General features: G+C 39.7%; 1 protein-coding gene across 1 annotated transcript in view; it reads right to left on the bottom strand.

Annotated features, from left to right (window-relative positions):
• The window catches only part of CLYBL (citramalyl-CoA lyase), a 297,910-nt gene that overhangs the window by 27,214 nt on the left and 242,786 nt on the right, over positions 1–27,910 (bottom strand). The window contains exons 3-5 of the mRNA XM_066580137.1: positions 21,443–21,631; positions 12,052–12,153; positions 3,202–3,295 (exon numbers count right to left, since the gene is read on the bottom strand). Of these exons, the coding sequence (XP_066436234.1) occupies positions 3,202–3,295; positions 12,052–12,153; positions 21,443–21,631 (385 nt within the window). The remainder of the gene's footprint in view (positions 1–3,201; positions 3,296–12,051; positions 12,154–21,442; positions 21,632–27,910) is intronic.

Here is a 27,910-nt window from a genome sequence, read left to right as displayed (position 1 = left end):
ACAAGCAAAACAGTCCATCTTACTGTATTATACCCCTTATCACAAGATTGAGGACATTTAATTTGGATGGACAAATGTTTATATGCTTTTTGTTTTGAAACTTGTCCAACTAGACTTTAGATGACAAGCGTAGCATTCCTTTCCAAGGGTGATAGCCCCATCAGAGCACTTGCCTGCCTTACAAGTCATATATATTATATATACATATATATATACATACACACACAGTATCAGATTGGTAGGGTCCCCCATTGAACAGCTGTTTAATGTGGCTGCAGTGCTCAGGTGATCACCAGAGACACTTTTATTTAACATACTAACAAATACGAAAACACAATTAACTCCAACATGAAAAATACGGGGGGGGGGGGGGGGGTGGAGGTCCTTGGAGCCACAAAATCTGGTGCTTAAAAATTACTTATTTAAACTGAGCCTTCCCCCTAGCCATACTGACCAGTTTGGAGCCACCTTAGGTGGCTAATAGTAATTTAAAATATCGTCCGTGAGGGATTTCCCTCCATAGGCCATGTCCCACAGCACCAGACACCAATCAAAATGACATAAAGTAGTAAAGGTGAGGCCGTACCAACCAGACTTCCCCCCCCAACCAATATAAAACTGACTCCAAGGACCCGCCACGTTGCCATGACATAAAATTGTCACCAACATCATCACCAATCCCATAAACCAGTTGTCTATCACCACACACTCCCGATACAGAAACATAACACAAGGGAGGGTGGGCAGAACTATCCTCTCCTACACCTTCCTAAAATGGTGTCCCTCTCTCCACTAACCTCCCTCTTATACCTACATTGCCCCCTTCATTTACATAACTTACACCCCTTATCCAAACACATTCTCTCCAGCCCATCCTCTCAACTAGCCACCACTGATTCGTAACCCCTCATGCTACCTGTTCCCTAACCACCCAGTCATGCGGGGCCTTCACTAATGGACCCGGCGGACCCCCAGCTCTGTCCCTCCTCCTTCAATATCTTAGTCCCAGAAAAGCTATTTAATATTAAAAATACAGATTACATGCAAAGTACTGTTTATTCAGCATAAACAGAAATGTTCAGCAGGGCTTATGATAAGTTGGCCAGTATGTATGTGGATGATGCACAACTGTCCTCATCATTTTGAACAATTATCTCCTTTTTCTAATGACAGAACCCCTTTAAGGAATGTCCAGGTATGTAAAAGGAAATAAGTGAAAGTGTAGAAAGAGGGACTTTACGATTCAAATTTGGATTTAACTGGATGATAATACATTTAGTTAAAAAAAGCCATGTATGGCAAGCAAGACAGGAGTTTTCTATTGCTGGGACTACTATGATTTAATTGACATAGTCAACAATGACGATTTCAGGGTACCATCTGTCTGTATAGAGTTACCAAACAGGAATTTACTCCCATATGTTTTTTCATAAAAGAAAACTGATCCTGTTACATGCATATATAGTACATTTCAACAAATAATGAGTATATACTAGCATCCTTTTTTATGCATGGAAGTGAGATAGTATATTGACAATTATCATATTCTCTACAGGTACCAAATGTTGTAGTATAACATATAGATAGCACACAGTTCTTTAGGAACATAAGTAGTTGACTAATTACAAATCATTCTGTACCATTTTACTGCACCAGGAAATCAAGGAAATTATTTGGGAAATTCGCAGCGCAGGTGTCTGACCTCAAGGATCTGCACTGATGGCATCTCTTGACATGTTAGAAGACGGTTTTAAAGGGGTTGGCCCATAAACACACAGGATAGATGATAAATACATGATCGCTTGGGGTCAGACTGTTGGGACCTCCACCAATCACGAGAACCGGGTTCCCAAGTATTTGTTTTTCTCTTTTTATACATTGAATGAAATAAACAGCATTTAAAGGGATTATCCAGGCATAGGCTGCCAGGATACACCGGGGTTGGAGTGGAAGCACTTTTCTGACCCCTGTGTAGTGGAACTGTCATTGAAATCAATGGGACCCCAGCCTGTAACTATAAACGCAGCTCCCATTGATTTCTCTGAGAGACGCACTTGCAATTACGAGCGTCAACTGCTACACAGGGGTCAGAACAATACTTCCGCTCCAACCCCGGTGTATCCCGGTGATCACTGCCTGGAAAACCCCTTTAAGTATTCCTCCTTAAAGTGGTTTTTGAGTTTCAACTGTTTTTACTTATTTATTTAGTTATAGAGTAGGAAATCATACAAATTTATAATAAACATATATTTAAAATTATGCTCACATACGTTTCTTTGCAGTGGTCCCTATCATTGCAGTGGTCCCTATTTGCGCAGTAGAATAGTACAGTCCATAGACTAGTCTGACCACAGTAATGGGCATCAGAAATGTCACCCACCAAACTTGTCATGTGAACACTGGTATTCAAAAGACACTGATCACACATCTAATAGGTGAATAGTACTTTACTAAGGAGCGGAAATCACACAATATTACTACATCAGTGTCTTATCATGTCTGTCAGTGTCTGGGCGAAGCAGCTCTTAAATTCTTCTCTCCATCTCCCTAGTGTGATGTTGTTTTCAGTTAACTTTATTAACAACTGTTAAAAAACACACATCTGTCTCCAGTTGATGTCGCAACCTTTGCTCTGTACCACGACCACGTCTCTGTCTACACCTTACGGTACAGAATCATGGACAACCTGACCATGCTGCCTCCAAATTATGACTATTTCTAGGGTAATGGTTTGGGGTTCCTCACAGCAAAGACCGGATTCTGATTGGTGGAATTAATGGGTGAAAACGTGGGTGCAGTCATTGGATCTAGCACTAAGCCAAATTGGTTTTGAGTCACAATGGATCCACATCTGCTGCCTTGACATATTCCCCCATTAGTTGATCAGTGTCAGCTGAATAACAGGGGTAAATAACACGCTTGGTGGGTCACATCACTAACGTCCATTACTATGGATAGGCGAGTCCATGGTCTGTACAAATAGGGACAAGTACACTGGTATAAGAAGACCATGGCAGCAGAATTTTAAATACATGTGTATTGGAAAATTTTACGATAATTTCCTATTCTATAACTAAGTAATTAAAAACAATAAAAGAGCAATAAACAATAAAAAGTCAACAATCCCTTTAAAGGGTTAAGACTTAATTTTGCATAATTTTTAAGACCATAATTTAGACATTGATGTATAACAAGTCAAACCTATGCTTGCTCTAAAATCTTCTGCTCCAAAGACAACTCCATCCAAATGAAGACCAACCTTGGGCCCCCTTTTTAAGGCTTCTTCACAAACATCCTGTGTATGAAACAATATTTAATCACTGTACAATTTGTAAGATATGACAAAGATATGACATATGTTTTACATAATTACAAGGTGATAATTATCAAAACTCAATAGGGTGGTTTTGCTCTCAATAGTAGAATTAGAAAAAAAAAAGGATACAGCCACTTACTGAAAGAAACATCTATTTCATTTGGGGGCTTTATGTCTATGATGGCAATTTTATTTACTACTTTATTGAGGACTGAACATTTCGCCTCAACTGAAAAATGCCATTAGTATTAGATGTTAGCATACAGCCGATTGTGCAGGAATGTTCAGGTAATAAAAGGTCTATGCTTGGCCTTAGACTAAAGTTGGTCATAAGAAAAAGCACAGGTAAAAAGTCATTCGAAACTGCTCAAAACTGCCCCAAACAAAACGATATTTTACTTGCTAAGCAGATTTTCTAGTGATTCATATCCAGATGACAAATTGCGAAATCTTGTATAGCTTTGAAGCAGTCTTCTTTCAAAACTCTTTGAAGGTATTGTCAGGATTTTACCCCATGATACATAACAGGTGCTCTGATGACGACCTGTCTGCAGCTCTCTGGCCCATGTTTGGGTTAGCTTACATATGTTTAGTGATCTGACGTAGATTCCCTCTGGTGTGGTATGGACAGACTGTAGAGAAACGTATTACAGAACTGATTCAATGCCTTTGTTTGGTCCAGTTAAGGCATCCAATGCATCAGTTAGCACTAGAGATGAGCAAACGTGCTCGGCCCCGCCCCTTTTTTGCCCGAATACCGCGATTTTCGAGTACTTCACTACTCGGGTGAAAAGTACTCGGGTGCGCTGGGGGGCGGGGAGAGGCGTGGCGGCGTGGGGGGTAGCAGCGGGGAACAGGGGGGAGCCCTCTCTCTCTCCCTCTCCCCCCCACTCCCCGCTGCAACCCCCCGCGCCGCCACGGCGACCCCCGAATTTTTTCGCCCGAGTACGGAAGTACTCGAAAATCGCGGTATTCGGGCGAAAAAGGGGCGGGCCGAGCACGTTCGCTCATCTCTAGTTAGCACTGAAGCGGACCATGAGCTGGACTGAAAGCTTGCCGGCCTGTGTTCCATTAAACCTATGAAGCACTGGAGGGGACACTGGATGAGATGCATCCAGCTCCGGCCATCCGGCATTCTCCTCCCAGACCAGCTAAAGTACTATATAGAGAAGGTGCGACACAAGAAAACTGATCAGGATGGAATGGATTTGTGAACACAGCCTTTTGTCTCGTTTATGGTAAATGCACACTAATTTATGGTTTCTTAGGCCGCTCTCACACTTGAACGCAGCAAAGTGCCGCAATTTCAAACGCTTTGCTGCAATTTCACTTTCGCTTTCAGATGCAGCTCCCTGCGGCCGAAAGCGTGTTTTAGCACACCCCATCTTTGTATTTTTTAAAAATACTGTGAATTGTAAATTTACAACATGTCAATTTGTGCTGTGGATTTCGGCTGCTGAATTCAACTCTTGAAATACGAGGGCTAAATCCCTTAGCATTTCTACAATTACAAATTTATGCAAATCTGCACCATTTAGGGGCGGATTTGAACACTGAAGTTTTGTAGTCTAATTGCTCGGGTTTTTCTGCGGTGAAAAGTCAGCACGATTATGCTATGTGTGAAGGTGCCCTTAATATTTCTGAATACGGGCTTATTCACAGGCCAAATTTTTGGCAATTTTGTGAAAATTTTTGCAAAAAATGCAATGAAACCACGGTGTAGAAATATGCTCTAGTAATGTAGTATGAATCAGCTGAAAAGCTACAAGACTTAGAACATTATCCATGTTTCATATATATAGGGAAAGCAAAATTATTTCAATGAGGAAAACAAAATAAAAAGTAATATAAATATAACAAAAAGCACAGTAGAATAGAAAATAGCTAAACAGCGGTTAGTAACAATAAAGTGATAATCTCAACAGACTGCAATGTTCCATCCTACAGAGAACATACTGTACCTGGAGATGCTCTCCTGAAAGATCTGTTTTAGTACATTTCTTGTATTACCCATAAATTAACACTGGAGCATCGTTTCTTTTAACTTTTTATTGTGCCGCTCGCACATCACTACACTTGAATATGTATGAATAAATGAACAGTTGTGTGTTACTACTCCTCTGGTAAATGGGACTTGTTCTTACACACTTTGACACTGTCCAATCAGTTCTGACAGTATCAGAGTGCATTGGAACATGCTCTATTGGCAAGAAGAATGGATAACACTTAGTTGTCAATTTATTCATAGATTTCCAGGAAGATCAACCGGGCCAAACCAGCACAATGCAGAGTTCCAGTATTTTTTTTTTCATGGGGAACAAAAGTATTTACTAAAACAGATATGTCTGAACAGCTCACATCTACTTTAAAGGGGTTTAACACAACAAGTTATAAAAAGGATAGAAAAAGACGCAGGACGCATCGAACCACGTGACATATTGTAACCTTCTCTATACCTTCGGAATAAATATGAACATTGCTATTTAGCACCAGTAGTTACCTCTATTTCCGTACAAACGAGCGCAAAGATCTTTCTGTATTTTTTCAATAAAAAGGATAGAGGATAACTTGCTGATTGGTGGAGTTCTGACTACTGGGACCCTCACCAATCCTGAGAATGGAGGTCTTGCGCGTCCCTGAATGAATGGCGCAGTGATTGCACAAGTGCACTACTGCTCTATGTATTTAAATAGGGCTGCCTCTGAGCTCTTAAACTTGGCTGTCTTTGGTGGTCCCATTAACCCTTTCAAATTCACTGCCTGACGTCTAAAGACATTATGATTTAAGGCTGTACAGCTCCGATGTTGGAAGAGGTCTGTCGAGATTCTCTTACTGTATATTGCCAGCCTCTCTGCTGTCAGAGCCTATCTAACGTGTCATCTCATGCAGTACTGGCTTTAGCCAGCATATAGCACCATTGTATAACGGCAGAAAAAGAGTAAGCCCCCTAGGAAAACCAGGATACAAACTGGATTGGAAAGGGTTAAAATGAATAAAAAGGTGGTGTGCATGTTTGACTACATACGAATGCTCGGGAGCTCCATTCTAAGGATCGTGGGGGTCCCAGCAGTCAGACCCCCACTGATCAGTAAGTTACCGTGGTAAAACCTATAAATAAGAGGGTTAGTAGAGAAGGAGCTGGGAACTACAGGCCAGTTAGTTTAATATCTATAGCAGTTAAATTAATGGAAACGCTTCTGAAAAAGAGGATGCTTGCCAACTCAAAAACTAACAATCTGTTGGAACTTAAACAGTGTGGCTTTACTGGGGGAAGATCATATCAAAATAATATAATTGATGTATTTGACTATATCACAAAAGTGGTGAATGAAGGTGGCAGATTTCAGTAGAGACTTTGAGACAATTTCACAAAACATCTCATTGATAAGTTATTGAAAATTTTATTCAACTGCTTGGTGACCACCCATACGCCTTTTTACGGTGGTCACTAAGGGACCTTAAAACTACACATATGCCTTTTTACGCTCTATGGGAGAGTGTGCGCACAAAGCCGTCTGAAAAGAGTCATGGGATGTGTGGAGGCGCAGAGAAGAAATAGCGCACCTGGTGAGCATGAAATACAGCTTCTCGGAGTCCCCGTTCCATTACCTTTTAGCTCTCTAATGTAGGAATACACCTGAGGAACAGAAAACCTTGGTTTGAGCTGTTCTGTGCTATCCAGAACTTCAGAAGAGATGAATAAAGGGGTTCTGATTTGTGTCAGCCTCAAAGTGAACCCGCAGTGCCAGGCAGCAAAGAAACAAATAAGACGCTTGGTTGTATAGCTAGAGATACACTTCTTGTAAGAAAAAAAAAAAGGGAAGCACCAAGAAGGAGTTGTCATTTTGCTGCAAAACTCAGTATGCAAATAAATCTCAGGTGATATGCAAATGATTAGAGTTGTAGCGTGATTAGATGAACGGTCTTGCCACCTAAAAGTGGTTCCACTCTTGGCCGATAAAAAGGCTCTCAGAGGCTACTTGTGTGTGTAGTGACTTCTTTTTCCAGCTGTGGAGAGCTTGTTGACCATTAGACGCCTCTACAACACAATTGAAGAGATTTTGCCCAGTTAACAGAGTTTGAGAGGGGCGCATTATTGGAATGTGAGAAGCTGGATGGTCATATTGATGTGTTGCTTACCAACTGGGCCATTCTGACCAGATTGCTATGAAGTGTTGGGACCAGTGGATGCATGAGGGCAAGCACACAAGGCAACTGGGCTCAGAATGTTCTCAATACACCACCAGTACAGAGGATTGTCTGATCATCTGATAAGCACAAGCTGCTCCAAATATGTTTTGTGGTCTGCCATCCGGAGACAGGTGAAACCATGGTTACAGACCCCTGTGTCTGTCGGAACCATGTCCAGGTGCTTGGCTGAAGGACATTTGGTCTCATGAAGCCCATTACATGTACTGCCTTTGACAACCACCTACTGTCGCCTTCGTTTAAAGTGGTATCGTGAATGACAAAACGGGATGCTACGGAGTGGAACCGGGTTGTCTGCAGCAAATAATCCAGGTTTAGTTTGGGCACTGATGACGGCTGTGTTTGTGTCTGGATACCTAGCGGTAAGTGCCTCAAACCTACCTTTGTTGTGGACCAACACACTGCCCTCACTGATGAAGTAGCCATCGCATATGACAGTCAGTCACCCCTAGTAGTGGTACGAAGGACAATGACAACTCAGCGATACGTTCAAAGAGGCTTCAAAGACACATTTTCCAACAGAATAATGCTTGGCTTCTCATAGCAAGAGTGTCACAGGAATGCCTCCACAATATTGACACACATCTGTGGCCTGCCCATTTACCAGATTTATTACCAATAGAACATGTATGGGACCATCTGGGATGCCAACTTCAACAACCTAAGAGCTTTCACGATCAAGAGGCTCAGTTACAGAAAGTGTGAACTTATATTCCGCAGGATACCATGCAGAATCTGTGTGCTTCCATGCCCACGCCTATCATATCATGCATCTAAGCTCGAAACGGCCCAACAGGTCACTAGAGTCTCCCTTCAAGGGGTCAGTATTCTGCAATAAACTATCTTTTTGCTCTGATATTATATTCACTTACTTATATCAATGTTACAATCACATGCATAAAGTTTCATTCGATTCCGACAACTCCTTTTTGAGAATGAGTGTATAACCCATAGAAAGAGGGAGATTGTTCTGGAATACCATATTCAGTTCTGGAGAGCTCAACCATTGAAACACATGGGCTACAAAAATGGTGGAAGGTCTGAAGAAAAAAAACTTATCAGGAAAGACTTAAATAACCTAATTGTATAACCTGGAGGAAAGAAGGGAGAGTGGGAGCATGATCAAAAATGTTAAAAATGATTAAGATATAAAACAGGTTCAGGAGGGAAGTGTTTTATTAGAAAACCTAACACTAGAACAAGGAGGCACGATCCGAGCTTAGATGGGGAAAAATCAGAAGCAACATCAGGAAGTATTTTTTTTACTGAAAGAGTAGTACATGCTTGGAACAAACTTCCAGCTGATGTTGTTGGAAAATCAATCATAAATAAATTCAACCATGACTGGGATAATAATAATCTTTATTTGTATAGCAGCAACATATTTCACAATGCTTAAGCATGTATCTGTCCAAAGAGAGAGATACAAAGAAAATAATATAAGGGCGGACTAGATGGACCATGAGGTCTTTTTGTGTCATCAATTTTCTATGTTCGTAAAACGCATTTACACCAACTTGAATAATACCAGTTTCTGACAGGAGTGGAGCGCAGAATGGACAGCTTGTCTGCAATTGTGGGGAAGTCAAACAGCCATGCAGATGCTGTGTGGTACAAGTAACCAAAAAAACATGAAACCACTGCATTCCTCTGTCAAAAAAGATCAAGGGAAAAATCCTTGCACTTATTACATATTCAGTTGCTCCTATTGTCTACTAAACCACTGATACGTGGACCTGTGATAGTGGTCAGGCACAAGATTATATGACAGTTATAGCCACTGTATAAAGGTTTGGCCTAGTTATACTGTAGTAATCCAACTGTAACTTTTCTTTAGCATTATCCCTTTCCTTGAACAACATCACAGGAATTCCGCAACCGGAAAACCTCACTGTGTGTTGCTGACTTCAATGAGAACATACAGTTACTAATCTGTCACTAAAGGGTAAGAATACCATAGCAAATGTCTCATGTTCCTTTTCAAGGATTTGTCATAGCTGACAATAAAGGCAATATTGTGTGTTTTCAAAGTAGTATTTCAATGTGCACCTTGCCTTGCAGATGATTCATTTCTTGATGCAAATTTTCTAAAAAAGTGCAGAAAAACTAAAGCCTGTCCTGCAGCCAATTGAAACAAAAGAGATGACTCTCTTCTATCAAAGATAGCTGGACTATTGCACAGAGCAAGCACTTGTACCTCTAGTTTCTCTCCTATTCCCTCATAGTCTAGACATTTGTGTCAGCAGGGTCCTCACCTCTATTGTACAAACTGTCTATTGGATTAATACTGTATGTTATGTCTTACTTTGTCTATGCTCCCTCTGACTTATAAAGTGCTATGGAATATGTTGGCACTATATAAAGATTACTATTATTATATCCACACATCAAGCTGATTATAGGCCTTGAATTCAATAAAGTGGTTCTGCAGAACTAGTAATACATCTACCTTACCTGTCCATGCATTGAGCCTGGTATTGCAGGTCGGTTCCGTTGAAGTGAATGGAGTTGAGATGCAATACCACACATAACCTTTGAACACGTGTAGCACAGTTTAAGGAAAAACGAAGTCATATTTTTAAAATTATGGACAAACCCTTTAAATACATATGGTGAATATATGCTACAAACGAGATGTAAAAATAGCCTAAATCATTGACCTCCAACATAGGTGACAATAGGAGCCTCGATATGTTTATTTCTGCAATAATCCCCTATGATATTTAACATTTTGGTAAAAATGCCTCAACAATTTGCTCCTTTCAACTGGCACACAAATTTACCACAAGATTAGTATAAAAACACAGTGTAATTGTGTTTTGCTCAGCAACATATGCAGCATAGTAGATATATGGAGTGAAGAGGTTGCAACGGAGCCTGTTCCCTGATGCCTGAGGAGGCCCGAAAACTTGTCCACCAAAAAGGAAGAAAGTAGCACTATAATTTGCATATTTTGGTTCTAAAGAGGCTGGTATTAGAGATGAGCGAGCACCCAAATGCTCGGGTCCGCATTATTTGAGTCAAGCTTTTCGTAAAATTCGAGAGCTCTACTCGAGTAACGGACCCTTATTGACTACAATGGGAGACTCGAGCATTTTTGTATGTGGGACGCCGGGTGCCGAGCGCTCTTTTTTTTTTTTTCTCTTTCTCTCTGATGCTCGTTCGAGTAATGAGCACCATCGAGTACGCTAATACTCGAACAAGCATCAAGCTCGTCAGAGTATGTTCACTCAACTCTAGCTGGTATACATTTTGCATAATGGCTAAGGAACATTTCACACAGACAGAAGTGTTCCGCAACATGCAGCAGAATTTGCCACTTCATGAAAAATTTGCATTCCTCACATGCGTATTTTGGTGTGAAATTGAAAATGACCTAAATATGCAGTTGGTTCCACATTAAAGTCCACTTTTAGGCACACGGATTTTGGTGCACATTTCTGCAGCTGCATATTGCGCTGCCTGTTGCGGAAAAATTCCTTTCCATGTGAAATGTCCCTTATGTCACTTTTCTGACAGTGAGTATGACGTAAATCAATAATGCCCTATGTACGGGGAGGATTATAGTGTATACAAAAAGTCTACTGCACATGGAGGTCAGCAACGTCCACATGATGCCGTAAACTTTCATATTCTTCCAAGAAGAGAAGTACATCAACAGTACAATCTGCACCAATACAATCTTATCCCATGAAATAAGGGGGGACATTTTTTTCTGTTGCCTTTGAACTTATTACAGTATCCTTTTTCTAGTGCCTGTGCTGTTGCTTGGTAACCTACATGCAGATCTGTCTTCAATCAGATCATTTTACCTTGTATTGAGTCTAGTAAGAGCACTTAGAGCTGCCAAGATGGGAGGATCATAGCATTGTATTACTGGGACTACCTAGACGAGCCACCATTGTCTTCTTCATAATGCAGAATTATTATTACTAATAAATAATATAATAACATGTTTTAGTTACTTCAGTTTACTTTCTTAGTAGAGGTGTACGGATTTCTTATAGGAATAGCACTATGTGATCCAGTAATGGAGCTCATAGAAGCAAAATACGGTGATAAAATAAATTACAAAGTTAGTTTAAATCACATATCCCACTGAAATCTACAAAAAATAGTCAGTTTTTTAATCATTTTTTATTTTAGATACACCACACAAAAGCCTTTGACTTGATATTATAAATAAACAGCACAAATTAAAAGTATTCCAGTACGGGTGTGTTTATATACAAAGAACATGCAAATTGTGTAAGGCATTGCACCAATCCAATGTCGCCTAATTGTGTTATAATAAATGACAGATTCCATATTTGTTTTTCATACTTCGATAGAATTAACTGGATTGCTCTCTTGTTTTATATATGTATCTAGCATCCATATCCTCGAAACCCTGTTAAATATCTTCTGTTTTATCCAGTGAAGTAGTGGCGGTGTAATTATCACCCTATGTTCTTCCTGAACCAGGTGTCTTTGTAGAAAACAAGGAAGTACGAGTCAGTGCCACAAAAGCACATATATTTTCTTACCTTGAAGTTAAGGAGGCCTATAGCAGTTTCCACGAAAGTTACCAAGTATATTGGCTGGGCCAATTTCCTGCCTTTCAAGTGGTGTAGAAATTTTTCAGTAAACTGAAATAAAAAGGAATCCATGAAAAAACTATAATCACAGACTTATCCCAGGATTTGAGAAACATATGAATAAGAAATACATATGAAAATAACTGCAAACCTATAAACCTATACAAGTCCTAGGAAATCCAGAGGATATACTTATGCATATTTTTTGCCTATCAGTGTAAGAGGTTGTGAAATACTTATGTCACATGCATATTCTCTAAGGATATACACAGGCTTAAATGCAAATGAGCAGGCTAATGGAAAGCATGAATGAGGATGCCGAATCCATATTCCTGTAGTTCAGTGTGTATTCTGCCAGTTCATCTGTGACAGAGTGACCCAGTCTGTCATATTTAACAAAGTAGTTGTAGTTTTCCCTTTTTGATCTTTTAACATACCTATAAAGGGCTTATGAAAGAAGTTACAGACTTTGAAGAGGACAGATGTCAGAAGAAGCTTTAAGCTGCAGAGAAGGGGTTAGTCCATATTCTATCATCTAAGAACATAAAACAGCCAAAGTGCCAATTCTGCATTGTCAGTGACAAAGTATAACAAGGAAACAAGTAAATAGAGTACATGTCTACATGCATTTCGCAACTATCTGGAAGATGATAAAATGTCTCACAGGTAAGATAATGCTATTTAAATACAGAGAGGTTAAAAAAAAACACGAGCCAAAATGACAGGTTTGTCCAATTCATTTTTTTTAAGAAATATTCTGTCACTGATGGATATCAAAGGAACTGGGAATTTTAATCATCTCTCTATTCAATCTCAGTTGGGTAAATCATATCTAAGAGATTTGCATAAATATAAACCATCAAAGACTTTTCATCTTCAAAGGGGGTTTCAAGACCCTATAAGCTTTGTACTGTAATCATCACAGGTCACAACCCTGCAGGAACAGGGCTGCTATGGCAACATAAAAAACTAATGCTTAAGGCTTAGCATAATATTCTGACTAATAGAAAGGAAACTCATTCTAAAAGCTGGCAGCCTATTTACCAGAAGCTGGATTAGAGGTGTTAGTTCTTCCCCTTTTAGCTTCTACCCACAGCACCCCCCCTTCATCACTTGAACCCTCCCCTCATTCACCAAATCAAAATATCACATCTTTAAGGTATGCAAAATATGTCCATCCCCTTAAATAAAGTAAGCTAATTAAACCAAACACAATTTAACTGTAAATGTCCTGCAAAAAACACTGTACCGATTTAAACATATACAATGTACCGAAAACCGTCACATAAAATTAGCACATATCACATAAAACTACATTTGGGCAAACAAGGCAAAAAGACATTTGTTTTGAATCTGTGGATTTTGTTATCTTGTACATGAACATAAAAACTGATAAATGTAGCACATGTTATTTGGTGCTTTACACTTTTGTTTCGTGGTAGCAGGCCTTAGAAAGAACAAAATGGTCTCCTCCCTGCTGTTTTTTAAGCCTGTACAACATACATTATCATACCACCTGGAAATACGAGAGCGGCTTACAGGAGGGAAAATCTAAAATCTTACATTAGCCTTTCCACCAAAATCTTTATACCTTACGAGTAATTTAACTCCTGCTTCTCTGTCACATAATATTTACTTAGTGAGAAAACTTAAAAGGTGAGCTTGGAGGCAACTTTCAATTAATATATTTTTTCTCTCTGCAAAAGGGGACAATTAAATGTTTCCGGCCAAGCAAAGTGAGGAGGTGTTGGGGAGGGGGGTGAGGGGAGAAAAAAAACAAAGAGATTGGGGAGGGGATGAAGTAGCAGCCTTCAGCACTTCTTTCAATTCCAGTGCACACCCAATAGTGTGTGAGGAAGAATGCCCACTGTTCGGGATTTGTGGGAGAATTGTCCCATGACAAAAGAGGCAGAGTTACGCTTGTTATTCTCCAATAAGCCATGCCAGTCAAACAAGTACCCATACTTAGGACAAAAGGAAAGCAAGGGATTGTAGCACAAAAGAAAACAAGTAAGCCCATCTTTCAGTTGTGCATCAGCTTCCAGGTTTTATGCTTCGCATAAATAAAAATGAGAAAGAATCAAAAAAAAGGATGTCTGGTGTAGTGCAAAAAAAATCTCTTCACTTCAATAAAAAAAGAATTAGTTTAAAAAAGGTGTTAAAATGTGTAACACATTGTTTAGATGAAAGGGTTTTCATTGAAATGAGTGGCGGAAAGAGAAAGGCGAGAGCATGGAGAGGAGGAGGCAGGCGTCCAAAAGCTGATTTTTAAAAGAAAAAAAAATATTTCTTCACTAAAATTATCTTGGAAATTAAGGTCAACACAGAGAAAGGAGGGGAAGAAGTTTTATCTGTCTGGAAGGGGTAGGGAAAAAGCTAAGAAGGGGTGGCTGATTTTTAGATTTGTTAAATTAATTTCTTAACCCCCTAACTACAAGAAAAGGATAGAGAACCATTAACAAGACACACTGACGAAGAGAGGCAGCGGGAGGACACAGCTCTGGAATAAAACCATGATAAAATTCGGTCAAGGTGAAAAATCTAAGCGAAGTAGTCTGGGAGTTCAGCAGAGTTAGTAAGTAACCCCATAGGCTGCCTTGTAAGATTTGCATAACAGCTCTGTCAGAATTAAAAGACTTATAGCTTGAAGTCTCCAATGAGCAGGAATCTATTATACTGTGTGCTATTAATTTTGAATTGCATTATTAAATCCATAAGTTATCACTTTAGAATTAAAGCAGAATACTAAACATAGAACAGGTTTAAATATGAAAGGCTATACTGAAAAAAACTGGACATGACTTGTTTCACTCAGGTTTTACTTTAGAGAAACAATACCAAGAATGTGAGAAAGTCACAGAACAGTGAGAAAGTCACGTGATCTAGAAACACTTGAATGATGATACAGTATATGTTATGATGTCATCATTAACATACTATACATCTAATATTTTTCCATATCCCGTTGCTCCTCCTTCAGCCACCCATAGGTCCTAGATGCCCCTGATTTTCATAAATGAAAGGCCTTGAAATGAAAGTGATATATCCCTGCTGATATAAACTATATAAATGCAAATACAGTATATTAATTGATGGACACTGTAGAATTATATTGATTTAGAGAAACAGAATTTAGAAAGCAGTAATACTGCTCTTTTTGGGTAGAATTAACTTTCAGGGGTGCAGCAGATACACGTGAGGCAGAGGAAAATAATCTCTGAAGGAGATTTTAGCAAACAGGTAAACACCTAAATGGTGATAATGTGGGAAATGCTGAAGTTGAACACAATAAAACATTCCTAAAAATGTCCTCAGGGACAAAATTTAAAAATGTGAAGGAGCAGCTGCAGTTTTCAATGGAGAGGAACATATTATATAATCAGGTTATCGGTTATGGTGGATAAAAAGTGTCTTTAGATCGTTTGGTTACCTAAAAAACTCAAATATATTCACATAAAATGGACTGCAAAAAAATAATGAATTACAGTTTGTATTATAAAGTATTTCCAATATATGCAATACTTTGCCCTGCGCTTGATAAAATGCCTGACATGCATCAGGTGAATACTAACTGCTTACTAAAATCTTTATGATTTATGATCAATTTCAATGGTTCTCCATTGCACTGTATTGTTTCTGTTTGAGTAATACATTATAATCAGTAGGGTGTGGTAAGTAATGCATTCACAGACAGAGGACACATAAGACAGGGTTTCTTCAAAAAAGACGTTTTAAAGTATGTTTTAATCATCGGCACTCTTTTTTATACTTTTCTTCATTGTGCCACTATTTCAGATGAAAGCAATGTAAGCACATATTACAGCAGATTTAATTGAGATCCTACCAGTTGCTTGTTTGCTTTCTTTGCATTATAATGGAAAAGGAATTAATGGTATACTGTGAATCGACCAATGTTTATTATGTTGCAGTACAAAGATGAGTAGAAATGTTGTAACTCTTCTCACTTTATCACTGTGTGAGTTAGCACTATACGGCACTTATTAATGTATCATTTCACAACGGGGATATTAGCAGTTAAGATAAGAGTTTGCAGAGGTGAAATTCGAGGATGTCTAACTATTATATTGTTATTGTATACCGGTAATTGTTTTTGATAAAAATGCAATTTTTCAGCTATTTCAGCTGTATCATCATCTAGAACGTCTTTCACAGTGTATACCCATTCCATTATCCTGCCTAACTAACTCATCTATATCTGATAAACATCTTGCAACATGACAGAAGAAAGTAGCGTAGCTTATATAATAATGACTATAGAGTAATAGAAGACCCTGGGGTTCCTATTTCTCTAGTGTCTGTCTAGCATAATGTTGAACTATAGATATTATGAGATCTAAAACTAGAGCAAATGTAATATAAAGTGATCTATTGTACCTTTTATAAAAACTTAATATTTTATCCTTTGAATTGGTTTTGGAAAACTATTTTATTTTTAATGGCCACCCCCTTGTGTTCATTTTAAAAGAAACCTGAATGGTCACAAAATCCCAATGTCATGCTGGCTGTGGATAGACCTCCATTTTTCAAAAACCACCTGATAAAAAAATAAATAAAAATAAATACTTACCTGAAAATTCACACTCCAACACAACACAAGGCAGGGAGCCATTTTACCCCTTGTCCACAGGGTCTGGAAGTGCTGGTGGCATGTATTACTAGTTCTACAATAGTATAGGAAAAGACACATCCAGAACCCCCTCTGGAGTGTGAAGACCAAGATGTGCCACCTACTCCCTGTGGAGCATTCTCAAAAGCAGAGGCCTACTATATTTGGGCTGCCACTGCAAATAGTATATACCAAAAGTATTCATTAGGGAGTCTGAAGGTCTACTTAATGAAAAAAAATCAATAGGGAAATGTATTTATTGTTGGAGTTTCTCTGTAAGGCCACAAGAAATGTCCCGAGTAATGACTAAAGACATGTACAGACATGATATACAAGATGAACATTAGAGCTTCTAAAGACAGTTACTATCATTTACTATCTACTAAACTAGAGTAGCGTTGCTCAAAAAGATTATCCTTCTTCGTGAAGATCTGATTCAATATCTTGAATAAATAAAATGCTCAATTAGCTCCTCTATTTCAATAGCACAGATACTTTATATAAGTCATATGTTCCATCGTCTATGTCACTTTTTGGCTTTTCAATTATTACGGGCCATATTTGACAAATTATTGCCATTTTGATTTCATCAGCAATTTGTAATACGATATACTTATTATTTCCAGAATAGGCAGTAAACTTACACTTTGCTTCATTCTGCTGAAACTGGATGGTCCCTTTAGCTACAGTGAACACTTCTGTAATATCACTGTAGAACCAAATTGTAGAATGTGTCTAGGACGTTATGCGCTAAATTCCTTACATAGCATCATAAATGATCATGCGGCAATTAATTTACTATTCTATCATGCATTTTACACAATTAACTTATTTACAGGCTTGGTAAAGACATTTGACGTGCCACTTAACATTTCCAGGATTTTATTGGCTGAAAACACAGTCATGAAACACAAACACACCTGTCAGCAATTAAAAAAAGAAGAAATAGAGAGCAGCTCAGGAAATAATATCTGCGCTAATTAAAAACACCGCTTAAACGCTTCCTGTTTGTTCTCTCAGGTGCCCTGAGAATTGACCTTCTTGCTTTTTACTTCTTTCTTTATAGTCATGGATACTAAGCTGTGTGATTAACGTACACAGCACAGGTATCAATATTAGATGATCATAACTACTGCAATTAAAGAAATAGAACATCATTAGAATAGTAGTTTGGGAATATTTAAAAAAAAAAAAATCCAAAATTGCGCTGCTTTCATTTTTACTGAAATTGGAGTTCTTCTCCATTCTTCGATAACACCTACTCCGAAGTGTTAGTCCAAGTTCTGACTTAGCATTGTGGTGCTGAACAAAGCCACACCACAACTGCGTAGTAAAGTTGGATTGTTTTGCAGTGATCGGCCACTGCAAATTTTTGTTAATGACTGTTAGGTTATACCGGTGATTATGCGGATGTTATTTTCATTTTTCCTATTTTCATTAGTATTTTTTTATAAGCTAAGCATCCAAATGCACTTCAGCGCTTCTAAGCCTTCGTCTGAGGAACATTACACTATGCTAGGAGGGAAGAGCATCACACTGAAACACAACATTGTCTGTCATCGATTGGGAGTATGACATACAAACGTAGATGTGAACTACACTGAGACACCCAGTGGGGTTCAGAGCTTTAGAATTCTGTCTTAGAGAGCCTGTTGGGTCAGTGTCTTCAAGAGTCAAATATTTGGGGTCCCAAAAGGTGAAATAGAAAATAAGCTGCATGCAACCTTGTTATAAAGACATTAAATATAACATACTAAAATATCAGCTGTGGTCAAAATACTACTTGTTTATGAGCTAGCAGAAAGCTACCACTGAGTGCATGATAATTTATGTTACAGATGTATTTTGTGAATCGCTCAGAAGTAGGTTAAAGAGGTTTTCCAGGGCAATACAATTAATGACCTATCGTCAGGATAGGTCATCGATAGTTGACCGTCTGGAATCCACCACTCAGAACCCTGGCCGATCAGCTGATCGAGTGTCCGTTGTCAGCACCGTAATACACAGGGGTATGCAGCAGCATCTGCTGCTCCGACCCCTGTGTAGGGGTTGTCGCTTGTAACTGCAGGTGCAGCTCCCATGGATATTAATGAGCGCTGTGCCTGTAAATTCCTTTAAGGGGATATTCATATACAGCAGATTTGATGCAGAAGTTTCTGTGACTGAATATCCATTCCATTTATATGAATGTGGTTACTTTGATGGTTCCTACTGACAAGAATTAGAAGGAAGTTAGGAGATATCTCCAAATTTAAAGTGAAGTCCTCTTAACCCACCTCCCGATTATAACATAAAGTGTTATAAAATGGATGATGGATAGGGCTCGTAGTATCATTCGAAGTACAAATTGTTGGGACTTGTTGGCACAAAGGGACAGCAAAAAGAAGTCCACCACGATCTCAAAGCCAACTCTAGTTTTATAGTATAATAAAATAAAAAACATAGTCAACAGGCATCTACCTATGGTAAATTTCTGATAGTAAATTTATTTTGCGTGCTGTTGCCATTTTTGGTTTCTGCTTCTACCTATTAGGTGATTTTCACATCTATTTCTCAGAAACCTGCTAAGAACACCGTTCTTTGTACCAAGAGTAATCACCCTATCCATACGATTAGGGCAATCCAGCTGCAGGAACTGACAAAAATTAAGAGCAATTACAGCAGTATCTCCAAGTTTTAATTGGAGTCCTTTCAAGCTACCTCACGTCTACAACATAGAAGGTATTCACAAATGGATTTTCACTAGGTTTTAAAGTGACAATTAGAAAAAATCAGAGGGTCTCTTAATGGGGGTTCCTAACTATAAGACAAACAAGCTATATTACAATATAGAGTGCGGTAACTCCCATAATGTATGGTTTATCTACAATCCATAAAGATCTGAAACTGCACTTTTGAGACCAATTGTCTCTGACATTAATTCCCTTAAAGGGGTTGTCCTGCAATAGATTTTTATCACCTATAAAAGTCTGATCAGTGGGGGTCTCAGAGCTGAAATCCTGATTGATCCCTAGGTCGGATAACAACCTCAGCTACTTGTTACATTTCCATTGTCGTTATACACTTTCTTACAAGCCATACTGGCTCCTATAATGCTATGTTGGTATATGGAACAGAGAAGTTACGCAGGTCTACCCAAGTTAGGGACCTAAAACATCTCCTTTTTGAATTAAGGGAACTTTCTAGATTTTTAGTTTAAAAATAAGGTATCCTTCTGGTCTCGACTTACAGAGAGAAACTATGTACTACTATAAATAATCTGATGTCTACCTTATAAGTATGGTACTGTAGCTATTATTTCAGGTTTGCAATATAAAGGTCACTGTGTTCTTAATTATTTTAATGTTATTTTTATTTTTATACCATCAATAAATGTCAAATTACAATGCATATTATTTACTATACCTTATGTGAATACATTTAACCTCTTCCCATTCCATAAGGTACATGTATGTCATCGGTGGGAGAGGGCTAGCATGAATTGCCCTACATTTACAACATTCAGATGGCGCAGGTTCAGGAGCTGCGCCCGTCCCATCCTCAGCAGGAGCCAAATTTAAGTGACAGCCAGGGGCCTGAAGCAACAGGTGGGACTGAAGATAATTTTGAACCTGGATTAACAGAAAGAGGAAGCTTCCTTTATAACATCATTAGCTCTCCACTATTCAATTGTAGAGGGAAGATAGGCTGCTTCATAAACTGGAGGCCTGATAAAGGCCTAGGGGTCTGCAATGACTGGTGCTATCAGAGAAATAGAGGTAATACACAGCAGTATAGAAGTACTGCAGTGTATTACCTGATCAATCATAGGATCACAGGTTCAAGCTCCCCACAAGAACATAGAAAGGTAAAAAAAATGGTGAAAAGATATTCAAGTAAAAAAAGCATGTGTATGATCAATTTTAGGCATATATCATAGTGATATTCACTATATACTATATAACTAACCAATATATAATTAAGTAATGAACATTTAAACAGCTAGTGGTTAATATGTAGTAGCTGAGAGGTCTAAAACCATATTATAGTCACACGTTCCATTATATGATATTTGATTGGATAACATATATTTAAAGCGTTTGACGGATAAGTGAGGTTTCATGCAATGAATAAGGATGTCCATGGTCTGTCTGAAATGTATTTGTGTAATTAGGTTTTAACGAATTGATGCATTTTAATGGTCTTCAATAAGGGATTTGCTGTATACTGTCCGTGGAGCTCGATATTTCCTCCCTGTTTGCATGGTTTCCTGCCTGTGCAGGATCTGCGTTCCTAATACAGTGGATTCAAGCACAGGTGGTGATTTTTCTTCATTACTGCCAACACCTGCTGCTGGTGACATGGGTGTAGCTCCTGTGAATCGTACATTTACGGCATACTTCCCCTCCCCAGGTTACAAATGTATAGCAAGGGGGTTAAAAACATTTTAGGTCCTAAAGTTTTTGTTATACATATAGCCATTTTATTTCACATTTATGACAATTTAATTGAAAACGCTAAACAATAGTGAGAGAATAAGCTATGTGGTTCACTTTGCACTACCATTTTTCTGTATACACATCCACATTGAAAAAAAAAAAAATTGGCATGGCATTGAAAGTTTACCTTTTGTTGGATTAGAGTTTGAAATTAAGCCAAGCTTCACATAAAAAGAGGAAACAAATTAAATTCCTGGCCCATTGTGTGCTTTGTAAAAATGCTTAAAAGACTCACCCATTTCACTTCTTCAGAGGTTTCAACCTTGGGCAGCATGATGCAGGAAGGCAAGACTTTGGACTGCAGGATAACTACCAGATCTTCTTCTGCAAGGCCACTGGACACAGAATTAATCCGAACACACTTTTCAGTTTTGCCAAGGTCATACTCTTCAAGTGTTTTAACAATAGTCTCCCTGGCTTGAACCTATCAATCATAAAACAGAGAGATTTATGTTTCCCAAAGTATAATGAATTGCAAGTAGTGAAAATACATACCCAAAGAAATTATCAAGGAAATACTATGGCTGTTAGATTTTTAACCAGTTCTTGAGTGCTTATAGACTATAAACGTCCAAGTGGTCCATGCCTGGTAAGACAGGAGGGTAAAGTATGGCAGCAAAGTTGAAAAAATACAATTGTTATTTTAACATTGTATGCTGTAGAATTAGGATTATCCTTCACTGAAGATAAAGAGCATAGCTCAAACCCTGAAAAGCCCATACCATTATCCTTCCTACATCAATTTTATAATAGGCACTATGCATTTTGGGAGGAAGTGTTCTTCGACCAAACCAAGATTCATCCCATTAGACTGCCAAATGGTGAAATGTGGTTTGCTACTGTACAGAAGATATTACCACCGCTCCAGAGCCAAGTGGCAGTGTGCTTTGCAGCACTACAGATGAAGTTCGGCATTGCGCACGGTGATTGTAGGATTGTATGCAGCTGCTCAACCATGAAAACCTATTTCATGAAGCTCCCAATGCACTGATGTCACTCTGGTATTCTGTGTGGTGCGATACCACAAAGGGTATGCGCCACATACTTAAAGGGGTTTTCCCACCATCTAAAACTGCTTCACAACCACTCTGTCTTTCCTGTTTGCTGTTGACCAGAACGTGTAACTGCTGCAGCCAATCACTGGCTAGAGACGGTCACTGCCCAAACCGCCCCAACATCTTAAAATGATGCTGCACATGCAGAACCAACTGTATTCCAGACAATGCTGTGGTACTGGTATATCTTGGTATCTTGGTATATCTTCCACCAGAAGAATGGGTGGAGACATGGGTTGGGAATCCAGAGTTAGAAGGTAGGGCTAGGTGATGGCCAGAGATGGGAATTGGCTGGTGCACACATACTTCCCCACACTGCTCGTAGCCGGACTCCCCAATCTGAGCGTCCATGTCCCCACCCCGCCCCCGTCATCAAACAGCAGCAGGCAGCCCCACTGTAACTGTGATCGCTGGGGTCCCTGCTGCTGCGAAGACACTGACAGGTGAGGACGGAGTATTAAGCTGCTTCAGAGAGGCTAAGAAACACACACACTGGGCATCCTCCTGTGACATGGCCCTGGCAGCTCATACATGTGCCCTCTGGCTTCCAGCAGCCGGGAACAAGGTGCCGAGCCAGCAGGGACAAGCTGCAGTGAGCGCTGCTACAGCGGGGAGGAGAATGTCGGGAGCGGGGTGTGCACCACATGCCTTCTCTCTTCCATCTGCTAGGGACAAGCTGCCGAGTCGGCTGAGAGAAGCTGCAGCGAGTGCTGCTACAGTGGGGAAGAGAGTGTCAGCAGCGGGCTGTGCACCATGGAAGGATACACCGGCATCATGGAGGATCACAGCGGGAATCAAAAGCGACAGCAGTAGGGGAGCAGAGCTGTTAGTGCATTACCGCAGTAGGGAGGACAGTGACAGCCTCGTTGGCTGCAGCACAGAAGCGGAGCGGAGGACAGACAAAGTTGGAAGCTGGGTGGGGGGGCATTAACAGGGCAGTAACGAGGCATTATCTGTCAATGTGCAGGTCACCCATATTCTGGTGGAGACAAGATACACCAATACTCAATGCTGCCATTGCTGATTATACTGTAGTCCGTGTCAGCCCGATTCCTTCCCATCTTCTGCACTTATCCTACTGAGAACTGATACAGGGGGCCACACTGCAAATCAAGTTGGCTCCTTTTTGGCTCATTTGGTGGAGAGCCACAGATTGGAGACCACTGCTATACAGTGTTTTTCACAACTGTACTATAAAGTAGATACTATAAGTGTGGAGTATACAGGTTACATTTTTCTCACAGATGCAAAATATTGTTTATGTAACATATGGATTAGGATAATTATCTTACTTTTGCAGTGTTTACAATGGTGGTTTCAGAAGAAGTTAAATGGGTACTTATGAGGATGGCATATGAGCGTCCTCAGCTTTTCTATATCTCCCATAAATTACAATAAAGAGAGAGTTGAATATGCAAAGCCAACTCTATGCAAGTGCTGCTAACTAGCTTCTACAGCTAAATAGAGTATATGAGACCTCAGTGCCACTGCGCAGATTCCTAAAGTAAGAAAGCACAGCCTTGTACTTGCACTGCTCACTTTAATCCACCCACAAGCTTTATTGAAACCAATCCTTAGTTATGTTGCGAGGCCTGTTAAAAGGTCAGACATTAACCTATAGGCTAGCCATCTTCCAATTGAGGGTGCTATGAAGCCATTTTTCCGACTTTAATTTGCATACTTTTCCCCAGGGAGCATTTGCAGGGCATATAAGACTCCCATTGAAATAAATGAAAGCTGCATCTGCAATTACAAGCACAGCTCCCATTGATTTTAATTATGAGTACCGGTCACTACACAAGGGTCGTAGCAGAGGCTTCAGCTCCAACCCCCGGGTAGTCCGGCACTGACAGACGGTGCTGCCTGGAAAACCCCTTTAAGTGATAGTTGAAAGCCATGTATAAATTAAAACAGAAACCCGTGGTGGGTGGTGTACTGGGAATATCAGAACATTTGACTTCACAGTCAACTAGACTACCTGGTAATTCTTAGGGCAAAAAAGGGCAAGGGAAATAAAATTCAACTACCATACTAATCATCAAGACAACACATGACAGCAGATGTGAAACAGATGAACATAAAACTGGCCAGGAATAGATTTCAAATGTGGCTCAAGTTATGAAGAGTGAGGAAACAGTAGCTTAGAGTTGTCAGGCTGAATCACAAAAACTATCCAAGATCAGGATCAGAGAACATAACTGCCTGCAGGGCAGCGATTAACAAGGCTTGACCTGCAAGCATTTACAATTCATTGAGAAATATCTTGAGCTGATCCTCAAGCATAATACTTTAACATAAAATAATAATGTAAAACCCTGCGACTACATGAACAATTGTCTGCGCTCTACATATGTAGATCACCTGACATACCAAAGCTTCTTCTGATTCATCATGTAATATTTTATATAAGCTTTTACAGGAAGCATTAAAGGGATTGTCTGGGGTTAGAAAAACATGGCTGCTTTCTTTCAAATACAGCGGCACCCTTGTCCGTAGGTTCTGTCTGGTATTACAGCTCAGCTCCCACATTCACTTCAATGTAGCTGAGCTAGAATACCACACACAACTCTATGAACAAGGGTGAAGCTGTGTTTGGAATAAAGAGGCCATGTTTTTTTAACTCTGGACAACCCCTTTAAGCTTCCAGATGATTTACAAATCATGGGTTTAAGGTCCTACCTGAAATGCCTCAGAAAAAATATCAGCTCTTATTATCTGACCAAAAAACTATAGATGCTTCAATAGACTAAAAGGGTACCAAATGACATTTGATGCACTCTCCATAGTTCTTATATACTGTATATAGTTATACTTTGTTTTAATACTTGACATTCCAACAGCCCAGCATCCAGAAACAGTAGTGCCTAATTCCATAGTTCAAATATAAAAAGGAATCTGCCAGACAGGAGGATGGTGAAAATCAAAAGTCAATAAATGGGCCACTACCTTCCATAATGGCTTCCAAGACTTAAACACAGATTTAGGAGTTCTGTTGGCTGGCATATGGTCAATCAATCTTTCGTGGAATCATCTATACCAATGATTCCTCCAATTTAAAGATCATTTGCATGAACAATCCCACTGATTCAAAGAGTCAAAAAATGATATAGCCATAACATAAAATAAAGAAATAAATCTATACTCATTTAAAAGTGTTTCCCCTTCCAGTATAGGAGCCCCGTTCACTGCTGCTGTATGTCAGATAGAAGTTGGTAGCGATTATGTGCACAATGAACAGCACAAGGCCCTCACTAGCTTCTTCCGGGTTCAGACAGGCAGCAACTAAGGATCCTACATTAGATGGGAAACAGTCAAAGGAGGTGAGTATAGACTTATTTCTTTATTTTAAACAACTCTATGGCTTGCACAAAATGGCATGATTGGAAATTTCGGCTGCAATGCTTGGAAGTTTTAGGACGTGATAGACAAGATTTTTGGCAGACAGAAATGTGCCTTTGTTCATAGCAAACAATCGTTCCCGTGAATTTTACAGCTGATGCTTGCCAAAAATGGTTGACTTTTATCCCAAGTATATAGCCTAAGAAAAGACATGCAGAAGAAGCAGCATAACTAGCAGTTTTGTAAATATTAGTAAGTGTGCCCTCACACTGGCAATGAAATCACATGATTTCCCAGCGCAGCGAGAAATCGCAAAATTATGAAGCCAATGGCTTCCAATAGCTCACTTCACATTTGCGATGTTTTCACGCTTGCGATGCAGCATAAAAACAAAATCGCAGCATGTCCTATCTTTTTGCGATCATGTTCATTGTTTCCAATGGGGCCGGCGGCAGGAGCACCAGCCCCATTGAAAGCAATGGGAAATGATCGCAATCCCCTGCTGCAGATGTGATAGCTAAGGCAGGGGATTCAATCACCTGCTCGGGGAGTCTCCTCATCACTGAACACTGTGACAGCAGCGTCAGGGTCCTCAGTGATGAGGGGACTCCCGACGAGGGTAAAGGAAAATCCCTGCTGCAGCTGTCACAGCAGTAACAACAGATCTCCCTATGTTTTTAATGGGGCTGGCGCTGCTGCTGCCAGCCCCATTGAGAACAAGGTGAAACCCCTGGATGTGACAGCATTCAGGGGTTTCACATCCAAGGAATCCCCTGCTGCAGCTGTCACATCTGCAGCAGGGGATCGCTATCTTCTCCCAATGCTTTCAATGGGGCTAGTGCTGCTGCTGCTGCCCCATTGAACGCAATGGGAGGTCACACAAATCTCAGAAACATAAATGATGTTGCATCCCTGAAAGGAGTGTTGAAGGAGTCTTTAAGGTTGTTATGTACTCCTGAAGGCTTACTTGTTAAAACAAAGTATGAAACATTGTCATTTAGTACCGTAGTATACTTGATCTGCACCAATATTTATATAGGTGGTACATGACAATGTACATGCACATAGAATCATAGAGTTGAAAGCGTCCTCCAGGTTCATCTAGTCCAACCCTTTGCTTAGTGCAGGATTCACTAAATCATCCCAGACAGATATTTGTCCAGCCTTTGTTTGAAGACTTGCATTGAAGGCGAACTCACCACCTCCAGTGGCAACCTGTTTCACTCATTGATCACCCTCACTGTCAGAAAGTTTTTTTCTAATATCTAATCTACGTTTCCTCCCCTTCAGTTTCATCCCATTGCTTCTAGTCTTTCCTTGTACAAATAAGAATAGGGATGATCCCTCTGCACTGTGACAGCCTTTCAGATATTTGTAGACAGCTATTTAGTCTCAGCCTTCTTTTTTGCAAGCTAAACATTCTATAATTCTTTAACTGTTCCTCACAGGACATGATTTGCAGACTGCTCACCATCTTGGTAACTCTTCTCTGAACTTGCTGCAGTTTGTCAATGTCTTTTTTAAATTGGGTAGCCCAGAACTGGACACAGTATTCCAGATGAGGTCTGACCAAGGAAAAGTAGAGGGGGATAATTACCTCACGTGATCTAGAATCAATGTTTTTCTTAATACATCCCAGAATTGTGTTTGCCTTTTTGGCTGCTGCATCACATTGTTGACTCATGTTCAGTCTATGATCTATTAGTGTATCCAAGTCTTTTTCACATGTGCTGCTTAGCTCGGATTTTGTATGTGCTTTTTTCATTTTCCTTGCCCAGATGTTGCTCTCCTTACTAATATCATTCTGGTAGTCACCGCCCACTGTTCAACTTTGTCCACATCTTTTTGAATCCTTTCTCTTCTCTAGTATTAGCATTCCTCCCATCTTTGTGTTGTCGGCAAACTTGATGACATGAATGCCAGGACCCTAGGGTTCATAACATTGCCAGGGTATCCCATTGTCTCTGCTGGCTTTCCTTCTTCCTATAGTGCATCCGGGTGCCATCTCTTTCACCAGGAAAAGAACATACATACACCTGGTTGTCCACATGATGTAAAAGAAATTATGATTCATCAGACCAGGCCAATTACTTCTATAGTCCAGTGGTCCAGTTCTGATGCTCACATGACCATTATAGGCACTTTCAGGGTTAGATAGGGGTCAAAATGGTCTGTGGGTATACACAGCTACATATGCAGCAAGCTGTGAGTCACTGTTTTCTAGCAGCTTTCTATCATAGCCAGCATTAATTTTCTGCAATTTATGATACAGTAACTCTTCTATGCAAATGGACCACACCAGCTAGCCC

This window comes from Eleutherodactylus coqui, chromosome 1 (genome assembly GCF_035609145.1).
Source record: "Eleutherodactylus coqui strain aEleCoq1 chromosome 1, aEleCoq1.hap1, whole genome shotgun sequence".
Classification (NCBI taxonomy): domain Eukaryota; kingdom Metazoa; phylum Chordata; class Amphibia; order Anura; family Eleutherodactylidae; genus Eleutherodactylus; species Eleutherodactylus coqui.
Note: the sequence above shows the minus strand (reverse complement) of the source record. Positions and strands in the feature narration are given on the sequence as shown.